Below are 12946 nucleotides of genomic sequence, written 5' to 3'. Positions count from 1 at the left end.
GGTTGTATTTCCAATAATCCCCTTTTTGAGATAAACGAGGAATCTCCTTTTGGCTATCATGAAGAAGATGATTCTAATTTTAGGATATGGAATCCTAGTATGATTCCTAGCAATGAAAATGGGTCACAGGATGGAAGTGGTGAATTGATTACAGTTGATTGTCATTGGATCAGTTCTAGTAGGGTTTTCGATTTCACACCAGATAGGAGTTGGTTGGACTGCATACATCAGCCTTTGGATAGACTTTGGTGTAGTATTGAATGGGAGTTATGTTTTGATTTAAAGGAAAGGGTTTTCAGCTTCATTCTTATTCATAAGACCTATGTACCTGGAGGTTCTCTAGATTAATGATGACAATATGGTATTTGATGCGCCTAGGGTGTTACTTTCAGTTTTTGAGCATCTTGTTTATTACGTCATCTATTTAGGTTAGGTTGTCACCATCTATTGGGTCATGCATAATTCATTGATACATTTCTACCTTATCATATCGGCTGGTTATGACAACAGCGTTTGGGACCTGGGTGTTGACAGGTATGGATCTATGGCTTATTGAGGAGTTGGATATAATTCTACTCAACTTGAGACTGGATGCAAGGATAGTCAGAGTTGTACAGTCTATAGGTATAGTGAAATCTTATAGATTTATATGGGATCCAGGGGTCTGGTTGATAGATGGTTTGCAAAGTGGCACCTTGCTTTGTAGTATGGCTAGATTTGTTTTCAATTTGGGCTACAGAGCTACTTGCAAATTCGTATAGGATCCTGGTACTGATTGCTTGAGGACAACCAATTTTAAGCAGGGAAGATTTGTAATGGCCCCTTTTTGGGACATTAGAAATATTGAAGGCATATTATATATAACCTTAGAATTGACTTGGAGAGTTTGAACTCAAAATATAAAGGGTCAATTCAATATTACAAAGTGGACAAAAGAACAAGGAGAGATAAGACGAAATGCCAAGAGGGAAGTCGAAGAGTCACAGTTGTGGGGTTAAAAGGAGAAGAGGCTCTTTCATTTGGGCATGCTTGATTTATTATTTCAGATTTCAGTCCTCTCTTGCGAGAGTATTTGGAAAGCTTCAGCTTTCAGCTAGTATGAGGACGTAGCCCCTCGTGCCGACAGATAGTGGATGCAACCCCATTGTTCTGGGAGACATCAATTCAGGTGTTTCATATGCGCTCATAGGTTCTTCTCTTAAGTTTTCCAATCTGATTATAAAGCTGTATTTAGGATTGGATTTTTGTAGCCAGTTATTGTATTGCTGTTGTATAATGCAATAACATCGATTTAAGGAGTTTTTATGAGAGTTTACTGGTTTGTGTTGTGGGTTTGTAACACATTTTATATGTTTGAATTCCTGAATATTATTTTGAAAAGAACTTGTTATATTTATTGGAGAATCTGTTGTCTTTTCTGCTGCTGTTCGTAATACATCTACCAATGGTTTAAGTTCTGAATATCAGTCTTGAGGTAACAATTGGGTATACAATTATTGAAGATATTTTCTAGGATTTATATCACTGGTTTTTTCTATGCAACTTCGCCTATATGTGTTCTGAATGTTATCTAGGAAAGAATTTCGCAAATATCTGGTTTGGGATATTTCAGGTTCTCCTGTAATAGTAACTTACCATAATTAGTAAGTTTTCCTATCCGTCTCCAATGAAGAGCAACCCTATACATCACCGACCACTGTAGTGGGAATATAATCTTCGGCTCGACCAATGAGACCTAACCAACCGATTGTCCCATGAAGGTCACTGAAGGGCTAATTCTGACTGTAAATCGAGATGAGCTAAAAGGGGGACATTACATTGAAGGTAGTCTATACTAACTAATTGAGATTAAAGCATTAACTGTTAGGCGAACTGCAAATTCTTCTTGGATGTGCTCAAGCCTCAGATTAAGCTTCTTGATCTAGATGTTTAGCTAAAAGGTAAAGGTAAGGGAAATTTTAGGTTGATGCCTAGCAAATATGCTCACTAGGACTATATGTTTTCTAACATGGACAGGTAAGACTTTTAAAACTTTTTCAGTATACTGTCAAAATATTGTATATTATCATATTTCTACCTCATAATCATTATTTAGAGACAGGGATGTCCAAATAACCTGCATGCTTTATTTGTTATTGGCATGATTTGATTCACCATTTTTGGAATAAGGAAGTATGAGCTAGCTAAATTGATCTGTATAGTAGTTTTTATTTTGCAGTTTTGAAGTTTTGCTATATTTTATTTTGTTTTCTTCAGATATTGTCTATGCATACTAATTACTTGTTTACAGATGGACCGCCACAAATATGTGAAAATAGCATACCATGGCCTAAATGAGATGTCAAGGGAAGATCGAATTGCAACCTATGGCAACACCTTATTACGGGAGCCCTTTGATGAACCTGATTATGCTCTTATTGATACTCTATTTTCTCTTGGTGAAGCATATTTATTTGCTCAACTTGTTGCGTTGAAGGATGCATATCCAGAGAAATTTCCTCCAGGCACCAAGTACGTGCTACAATGTTCTCTGTCTCACCACGCATGGTTTTCTATCTCTTACGAGTCAAAGAATAGAATAACTTGTAGTTACTGAAATCAATCTTCATGAAGAATAATCATCCTGTCCTTTTATATTTGTATTGATACTTCTTTTTATATCTGGATCTCTGGTTTTGTACTGTTGATATTTATTAATGTTTTAACTTTTTATTTAATAATGTTTTTATTTATTAATTTTTTTTGCAAAAAGAATTAAATTTCTTTTGAAAAGTAAAAAATTGCACAATGTTATAAATGTTGTCAGATGTTCAGATTGAGGTTTAGAAGCATTTTGTGTGCCTAGGCAAGAGATTTGCCTCCTTATATTCTGCTCAAAAAACTTTCGTGCAGTTTTGGGTATTGATTTAATTTCACTTCTAACGTTCAAGATGGTAATCTGTTATCATTTTGGCTAAGGCATTATTTTAAATGGTATGAACCTTATAATAGCCTGTTATTGATTAATTTGTCCCTCATAAGTGTAAGTCAACTTTCCTGAATGCAAGTCCTTCAACAAACCTTAGAAGTTAGGATACATGTTTCATAAAACTAAGTCATTGAAACCAGTTTATGCACAATATTAATATTCTTCTTCTATTTCTTTGGTCTCTAATTCTGTCTAGAGTTGGCTCTCTATTTCTGTATTAGTTAGTGATTTTATCTTTTCATTTTCAATTTAAACATATTAGAACATTGATCTTGTATTCTAGACATTTGGGTTTTTAAGCTTGGTAAAAAATTTCATTGTTATTTTTAACATAAAAGTATGTGAATCACATAGGCAGCAATCATAGAAAAAATTCTCTTTTAGTACAATTCTGTTACATCCCTGCAAATCCCATGCTAAAAAAACATAATATTCATGATATTGATTAGGGCCAACCTGGCTTCTGCCATCAATTCTGGCCTACTGTTGTCTTTCTAGCATGACTTCTCATGTATTTACGTCATTTTATTTTGACGACATTTCCTTCATTCAATGAGTACAGCGAGGGAAGAGGCAAAATAACAGATTTTCATGGAGCAAAAACAGGCAGTGATCAGCAGAATGTAAGTGCAAAATGAAGTCACCAGCTACATTCACAGAAAGAAGTGAAAAGATGGTCTGATCCTTAAGAAATTCTGATTGTTGAAGAGTCACACAACAATCTGAAATCACTGCCCTGTTCTAGAGAATGGCAAAGGTGATTAGTAAGTTCCACTATGAAAAGGGGACACAGTTTTATCATGGCACAACGAAGACAACTCCACCATGTTATGACATATTCACTATACTTCGCAGAGACAAGACACATATTCTCTGTGACTTAGCCATTCAAATTCTCCGCCCAGGCATACTTTAACAGTAGCTGTGCCATCTGAAATTTTGACCAAAAGTGGCTGAAACCCCATGAGCACCCATTAGTGATGGCAAGGCCATTATCAAAGTCTGCCATGGTTATTGCAAAACTTGGCTTTCACGAGTTTTGTCCATTTGCATATATCTCCGCCTATCATGAAAAGGTTTGCATAAATGAGTTGGGCATATTTTCGGAGTGACTAAAACACTAAAGAGATCTCTTCATGAGATTAGTAAACTAGAGTAAGAAATCAAAAGTTCTGCCCAAAAGGAAAAGTGGTGCAAGCGAACGTAGGTTCCCCTCATAAGAAAAAGGGTACCCACATCTCCTGGTGAAAATATTTACATGTAATATAAATATTGTCCAGACCATTATTCATATATTCCTGTTCAATATTTCAACATGATCTTTTGGTCCTTGTATCTGTACATTGAATCTACAGGTGTCCATACTCCTAACCATAGCTAATTCAAGTAAACTAATCATTTCTAATGTAGCACATAACAAAATAATGTTATTTGTGTGCAGATGCCCTTGGTTTATTCACTTCATTTGTATGGTCTGTTGGGCACTTATACCCTTATTTCAATGGTTTCTTTTGCCTCTATTCAAGTTTTCTTGACCTGCTTATATGGTGCTACTGCTAAAATTAGAGAATTGAAGTCAAACGAAGTTAGTCAATATAGAAAGTACAAGTTAATTCAACTGATCATTTTTAATGTAGCACATAATACAATAATGTTCCTGTGTGTGCAGATGCCCTTAGTTCATTCACTTCAATCGTATGGTGTAGGGGCACTTGTGGCCCGATAATAGTGGTTTCTTTGGTTTCTATTCCAGTTTTTCTTCTTGTTTATATGGTGCTAAAATTAGAACATGAAAGAAAAATAGAGTCGGTCAACAAGGAAATGGATGAAAGCAATCAGATTAAAAATAGACATAAGAGAGATTGCTATGATTAATACAAATGGTAGGAGGAAAGGGTGGTTTATTTTTTAAACGCTTACTTGGACGAACCATTGGAGTAATATCTTCAGTTATTGAATGAAAAAGTATGCAAGACATGCAACATATTCTGTAAATATTCATAGCTTTTTTTCCTGTCATCTTGTATGACTTTTAGAAGCTTGGTGAACTGATAGTATGAGAATGTGTTTTATGCAGTTATAGCCAAATGTATAAAGCTGTTCGGGCAGCTGTTGACTTGTGTCATCGAGATGGAACTGTGAAGCAGGCAGTTGCATGTGATCCCTCCAAGTATGTATATTGTTGTTATGTTTTCTTGTTTTGTGCTTACACAGCAATTAAGAGACCCCGTACATGAAGATTGCATAAAATTTTGCAAGAAAAAGACTATTGCAATAATAAGTCGCAACATTATTGGGTTATAGAGCAGATCCAAAATATCATGTAGAAAATTCTTAACATAGTTATATCCAGAAGCATTTGTGATTTCAAGCTACAACATTGTTAACAATTAATATTGAGGTAGTCTAGAAACACATTGTTGGAGTGCATTTGACCACTGCAATTGAGATAGCCTTAGAAACTTCTTACATGTGCTTGACAAAAACAAATGGGACACTCAAGAAAACTATTGTTCCAGTGCATAAAAGTTTGACAGATAGAACATTGCCAAATCTTTGTAAATTAAAAAGGGGAGAATTGTTCCCAAAAAATTTGGGTGCTAAATTGTTCTTAAGAAAATTGTATTTTTGTCCAGAAGAAAGCGAATTCTTTAGACCTTGTTAGGTGAATATTTTCCAACTGACAGTTTTGGGTAAAAATTTGGTTGCAAAAGAGGATGACCAGCCATAGAGTGTGAGATAGAGTCTCTTCTACCTTAAAGGGAAGGCTCCCTCTTCTCACCATTCTTTGAATCAACCCAAGCTAAGCAAGAAGTCGAGAGATTTTATAAAACGGGTGTTACCAATATTCTTTCTTCTTGTCTTTTAAGAAAGGACCCACTTACTTGTGGAGCAAGTAATGGGCAGGGTGAATCTCTAACTACACTTCTATCAAGAGCTGGAAACAATGATACTGATAAACTTTCACTAACTTAGAGGCTAGCTGAAAATATACCGGTTTGGTCTAAGTCCGGTCGTACTTCTAAATGGAAAAGCTTTACAATTAGGGCACAAAGACTCCTAAAAGTAAGAATAACTTAACTATTTTGCGAATTAAGAAATAAATATAAGCTATAGACAAAGCTTCTAGTTATATATTCTCACAATTGCTCCTGGTCAAAGCTCTGGCTCGAATTGCTTCTTAACTCTTTTATATTCAATTCATAAGATACAATTACCAAGAACACAAGATAACATGACTCAAAAATAACTTAGATGAATTATAGACAAAGCTTATAACTCACGCAAGTAACAATCTTAGTTAATCAAAGTTAAGTCTCAAATGCTCCTTTGTATTCACTTTCTCTCAGAAGAGTGCTACACAAACAAAGTTTTGCTGACACAATTTCTCTAGAGCTCTCTTGCATAAAGATAAAGATGATTTTTACAAGGAGTGGGTACTCTTTTATATAGGCACAGTAGTTGAGAAAAAAGTGGAAGAAAAAGTGAGAGCAACTCAACCAATTTTGACTTAGTCTAACTAAAAGAGAAAATATAGGATTATATGCAACTGCATGTGCAACCTGCATTACATGTAATTACACATTTAAGTCGTATTATATGTAATTACACATTTTCATATAATACATTCTCTTCAATTACAAATATGAAAGAAGAAGAAGAAAGACGGAAAAGAAATGAAACAATCAAAGGGATTGCTCTAAAAGGCCTTGTACTTGGTGATGCTATCCTGGATGATAATAGGATTGGGAGTTCTTGTATTTTTTGCCACTGGATTCACCTTGATAATCACAGTGTTTCATCTTTTGATAGCTTGACTATCTTTGCTAAATTGTCTATTGTCATTTGAAAACTTGATAAATCAAGCTTTTCTCACTCAAGTTGTTGTGAATTTTCCTTTGTAGATTGACACATTCTAGATTCTTTGACACTTTGAAAACCTTCTTGACAATGTCCAAATGTAAACTCGGTATATCTTTCCATCAACACCTTTAACTCTTTTTTTTCCGAAGTGCTTGGCGCATGGGAATGCGTGAAATGAGAATTTTTGGATTTAAAAGTGTGATCTTTAGTCAAAAATGGGTTCTCTAGATGTCATTACATGGAAAATAGGTCACATGTAAATGCAACATGTAATGAGGAATGGAAAATGAGGAGATGTAACTTGACTCATGACCTGGCTTTGACTTGTGACCCGGCTCGGCGGTGACTCGGCAAAGTGAAAAAACTTCGAAATTTTGAGATTTTTTAGGATTTAAAGAACATTCCATGCACCCATTATTGAATAAAGTGTAAAGACACAATAACATCATTAAATAGAAGATAATTTGATCATAATGCACATGCCACATACTTAAAGTTAAAAACTTAAAACTTAAAAGTCAAAAATCGATTACATAAGTACAATACTACAAAGTTACAAACTTACAAAGGTAAATTGCTAAAAGTAAATACTATATTACTAGTAATTAAAGTCAAACTAAGATAAATCCATGCAAACCATCAAAATGTATATGTATTATCATTTATGCATTATGAAATCCAACACATCAAGATTCAATAGTCATCATCAAATTCAAATGTTCCAAATGCTGATCATATATTAAGTTAAACTGTTAAACAAAAAGTTAAAACAAGACTATAAGTCTACAGCTATGGCTCCTAGTCGGAGTCCTCATCATCATCCTCATCCTCAGGCTCATCCTCATCGTCATCCTCATCATCATCGTCATCCTCATCCTCATCCCCAACCTCAGCCTCAACCTCAGGCTCAGGCTCAGTATAATCTATAAAATGCCTCTTAGTAAGGCGTCTAAGGTAGGTCCTAGATGTCTCAGTAGCCATAACATCAGCTCGTGAGGTGCCTCTAGGATCAACTGTACTCTCTGCCTCTGGCTCTGCCAATGTCTGTGAGGTGCCACTAGGAACAATTGGAGCTTTCTGGTCCTCTGCTGCCATAGCCACAGCCTCAGCCTGGCCCTCTCTATTTGCCTAGTCAAGCCACTGTAGGTCCTCATCATCAAAGACAGGATGAGTAGCCTCAGTGATCCAATCAGACTCTGGATCAACCTCCTCTAGAGTAATCGGAGAGGTGTCACTATCTAAAATCTCCCTGATCCTAATGCGCAGGTTGTAGTGCACAAAGACTAGACTATTCATTTTTTGCACAGACAATTTGTTACGCCTCTTCGAGTGGATGTGCTCGAACATGCTCCAGTTGCGCTCACATCCAGAAGCGCTACTTGGCTGGCTCAAAATGTGGATGGCGATTTGTTGAAGGTTTTTGGTTGAAGGCCCAAACATTTGCCACCATCTATCTGAATTTTGAAAAAAGGAAAACAAAAAAATATTAGTCTCATTTCAAAATTTGAACTTTAAGTTTAAAGCTAGAAATTTAGAAACTAGATTGTATAAGGCTTAAGCTGCAATCTTTACCTGACTGCAATTTTGTATGACCCTTTTTGCAAATTTGACTTGAAAAAATGGGCCCTGATGCATTATTATAGGCATCCATCTCAAGCAATATATCTGTGGGATTAGGGGACATCTTCGATATCACTGTGTATAGGCCACTAAGAACCTCCTCATCTGCCTTGAAATCATCACAGAAACGGTATGCCGGATTGAGGTAATAGGCTGCTGCATGGATGGGCTTATGAAGCTGATTTTGCTATCTCCTATCAATTATGTCCCAAATAGGGCCATAGTTTTCCTCAACTCCTACATATTTGGCCTTAATAGTCTCCTTGACCCGATCCATGCCCTCATAAATGTAGCCCATAGAGGGCTTCTCGCCATTAGCAACTCGTAGGAGGGCTACAAGGAGCTCGGTGATCTACAAAACAATTAAACAAAAAAACAATTTAGTGAATGATGAAACTTTGCAAAGTTGCACAATGAAAATAAAACAAAAATATGTATGAGACAAATTAATTTATAAAATTTTAAGACTTAAACTTTTGAAATTTAAAATTTAAATTACCTCCACAATCTTCGAACATGGCTCCCAAAAATCATCATCATCATAAATGCATTTTGTTGCATCTATCCCTGCAGGGCTGCTCGCAAAGGAGGAGGAACTCCATTCTGGACCAACAAACATGCACCTCAACTCTAACCTTGAACTCAACAAGGATTTTAGTGTGATAAAGTTAGAGGCAAATCTTGTGATGCTAGGACGAGCCAACTCCTTTCCCTTCGTGTATTTCCTCATAGTGCTGAGGACCAAGGTGTAACGCCCCGCCAAGGGATCCAAAAGAATTAACCTAAAGTTTCACTAAGTTTGCTAAACATTTTTTTTTTTAAAGTAAGAATGTATAACATACACATCAAACACATAGTAGCGGAAGCAATAACATGTAATCATCGACAAACATACATTGCAAGTTACATTTCTTAAAGATCCCAAGACGTTGAGTCACGTTTAAATTTAATTAATTCTAAGTCTAACAACTATCACATACATATGAAAGAATAATCAGAAACTCCAATGTCCATAATATACATTTGTTCCGAATGCTCCTTGGCAAATTAATTCAGAATGCTCAATCATCCACTGTACATGTCACAGGGTATGAAAGGCTTAAAAGAATATACATATGTAAAGATAAAGATACAACATCCTAAATCCATGATACAAAGTACAGTAAAAATATATGAAACTATTCCCATACATGATACATCAATACATCCATAATGATAAAACATCTATCATAAAATCTAACCATCCATCATAATAATCCAAGAATATAGTGAAGGTAAATGCCAATCACGAAAAACTCCAGCCGCGGTGACCACGGAACGGATCTCAATGGTAAGAGTAAAAGCACTACCACCCGACTGCGTGGAACCTAAATGGTCCACTCCCACCGCGCTGAGGAGATAGTCTCAAGTCCCAAATAGGATAACAAAACCTATAATCATAAATACTCTCCAAGTCCAGGAAATCCTATAAGTATGCTAACTCAAAGGTTCCTAAAAAGATCGACATCTAAATCCCAGAGGTACCACAAGACACGTAGGAAACCTAATATGCAAGCGGGAAAGTGTCATCGCAAAAGTCACGTAGAAGTTACCCGAGCAATCCCTTAGGAATCCCGGGTCCCTACTGATCCTGCGGCCACTAGTATCCTCTCGTACTGACGAGGCCTACTATGGAATGCAAGGTCGTAATCAAGCGTTCTCTCTACCCCATCCTAGTCTGTACTAGCACTCAAGGCGCGGGAGAGAACATACAATTATCTTGTTAGGTTCATTTTCTCTCATTTAGTGTAAATGTTTTCACTTATTAAAAATGACTTACAATGGGTTTCTCAAGGCAGCCTCTTAGGGCTCCGACCCCCATTGCAAGCCACTTCTCGACTCTACACATAGATAACCTACCCTAGGCTCATGAAAACATAAATCAAAGAATCATAATAAAACCACCTCAGTCCTATACAAGCAACTGAAAAACATCATAAAAGATAAGCCACAAAATTACATCAGTTCTTCATGAGCAACAGATAAGCATCAAATAACAATCACATGATCACGAAAATTCTCTATCAGCAACTAAAGGTATCAATGATAGATCACAAAAATCCAATGGTTCTCCAATAAGCAACCAGAAAGTATCCCAATAGTAAATTACAATACTGATCGAAGACTCCAAAATGGTCATCAAATATAACTGATCGAGACTTGAAAATGGTTAAGTCAAGTATCTCAAATACGTACATCTCAGCTTCACACAAGGAAACTGGAAAGCATTAACAAATAGTGAATACAATCATGTCATAGAGCACTTCATCACATTACCATGGTCAGGTTAAGAAAGATCGAAACCAAATCATCATGACATCACATTCACAACCCCGAGCCTCTGGTAACAACCTAAACTGGTCAACGCTAAACCAACCCCAAAACATTCAAAGCACAAGGACAACATCAAAGTCTCAAAGATTGGATCTGAAAGTATGTTATTTGAGTTAAGGTAAGGTTTCTGTTTCAGTTTAATGTCGAATTTCAAGTAACTAAGTTTTCATAGCTACCCCTTACGATTAACCCATTTCTATAATAACTTCCATTAAGTCAATATTTCAAATCTACCATTTAATCAATTAACATTCATTATTAATTAATTTTAATTAAAACTAATTTTAATTAAATTAATCAATAATCATTTGTTCCAATTACTTATTTTAATCTATCCATTAATTGTTAATTTATTAATATTTAACCAACATTATTAATAAATTAATATTCACAAACTATGTTAAATGTATTATTATTTAACTAATCAATATTAATCAAGATTAAAAATATTTATTAATTAAAATATATTAAAAATTTATAAATTGAAAAATTTAAAAAGTAATAAAATTTATACATAATAAAAAAAACGAATTAAAAAAAAATCCTTTTTAAAAAAAAACGTTTTAAAGCCCGTTGGCTGAAAAAGACCCTGCCGTTGCAGGGCCTGCGGTGGCAGGTACTTTGTACCTGCCGTCGCAGTACCTGCGACGCAGGTACTGTCAGCTCTGCCGACCGTGGGGGTGGGCACGGGATAATTCCTTCCCCCCCACTAATAACATATGAATATATTTTTATTTTTATTTATTTATTTATTTTTTTATATATTATATTTATTTATTTTTAAACAAAAGAATACCATTTTGTTATTAATAAGATTTTTATTAATAAACAAATTAATTAAGAATATATATATATATAAATTTATAAATATATATATATATAAAATTAATTTCTTTTAATATATATATATATATATAAATCAAAGCATTGAAAAATTGGTTCCCTTCTTTAAATTGATATAGAAAATATAGTCAACCATTCGAACTTCTAATTTAGAATTTCGGTATTAGATTCAACCCTTCCCATTTAAATCTTATGTATACAGAAGTTTATTGACAAGCATCTGATAAATTCCAATATCGTAATGTTTTAACATTCATCACAGAGAATTCCAGATTTACAAACCCCAGACACGAAGAAGACAGGAAAGGATAATTGCGTACTTAATCGATAATCAAAAACACAAGACCCTACCTGATCCTGATGCTAGTATGCAATCTCCAGGAACTGTAAGAGAATTCGCTCCTCTCAATAACCTTCTTCCGAAAATCTTCCTTTGGTATTAGCCTTCTGAAATTCGCTTCCAAAAGTTGTCTCCCCGAAAATTCCTGTCCAACTTCGTATATCTCAAAAATGAACCCCCCAAAGTTGTGATAAGCAATTTCTCCTCAAATCGGGGCACGAATTGTGCGTTTACCCGAGAAGACTCTTTGCACAACTTAGTTAACTCCAAATTAACCTTTATTATCTTTTATTTTATTTTGCATTCAACTTTCATGCACATTAAGTTGAATTATTAAATAACTTTATTGAACATTCCACTTGACTTCTATTTTTAATTAATTTATTACTTTAATCTTATGTGCACTTTTAAGAAATTAAAATAACATTATTAATTTCTATAATTTAATCTTTTAATTTAATTCTCATATTTAAACTCATGCTTAGATCATGCGATCTAGAATTCTTAATAATTTAATATCTTTCAACTTTTAATTTATTTTAGAACTTAATTGATAACATATTTAATTAATTTAAATAACAATAATATTTAGCATTTATTTAAAAATGAACTCCAAATATATTATTATTAAATTAAATAAATATTACTCTGTTCTAAATTCATCTTTGAACTTTAATCTCCAAATTTAATTCTTTTATTTAATTAATTAATTAATTAAATATAAAGATATCATAATAATTCTCTATTAAATTAAATCATTAATTAATCTTTTTAATTAGACTTAATTAATAGAAAATACACCAAGGACTCATAAAGCAACATACGAAAACCCATCATAGAAAAATACATACCAAATCAAACAAAAGGGTTGTAATCACGAAATTACATCATTTGATGCATTCGGAGGGTACTTAACTCAGATACTTGTCCTAATTATC

General features: G+C 34.4%; 1 protein-coding gene across 7 annotated transcripts in view; it reads left to right on the top strand.

The window, feature by feature from the left end:
* Nucleotides 1-12946, top strand: part of LOC149550827 (HAD-superfamily hydrolase, subfamily IG, 5'-nucleotidase) — a 405317-nt gene that overhangs the window by 168131 nt on the left and 224240 nt on the right. For all 7 annotated transcript variants that reach the window (XM_089786391.1, XM_089786394.1, XM_089786392.1 and 4 more), the window contains 2 exons: nt 2291-2511; nt 5046-5138. In XM_089786391.1, coding sequence (XP_089642517.1) covers nt 2291-2511; nt 5046-5138 — 314 coding nt within the window. The remainder of the gene's footprint in view (nt 1-2290; nt 2512-5045; nt 5139-12946) is intronic.

The sequence above is a fragment of the Cupressus sempervirens genome, chromosome 6, assembly GCF_028749045.1.
Source record: "Cupressus sempervirens isolate cs-2001-9-10 chromosome 6, ASM2874904v1, whole genome shotgun sequence".
Classification (NCBI taxonomy): domain Eukaryota; kingdom Viridiplantae; phylum Streptophyta; class Pinopsida; order Cupressales; family Cupressaceae; genus Cupressus; species Cupressus sempervirens.
This window is presented reverse-complemented; position numbering and strand designations above follow the sequence as displayed.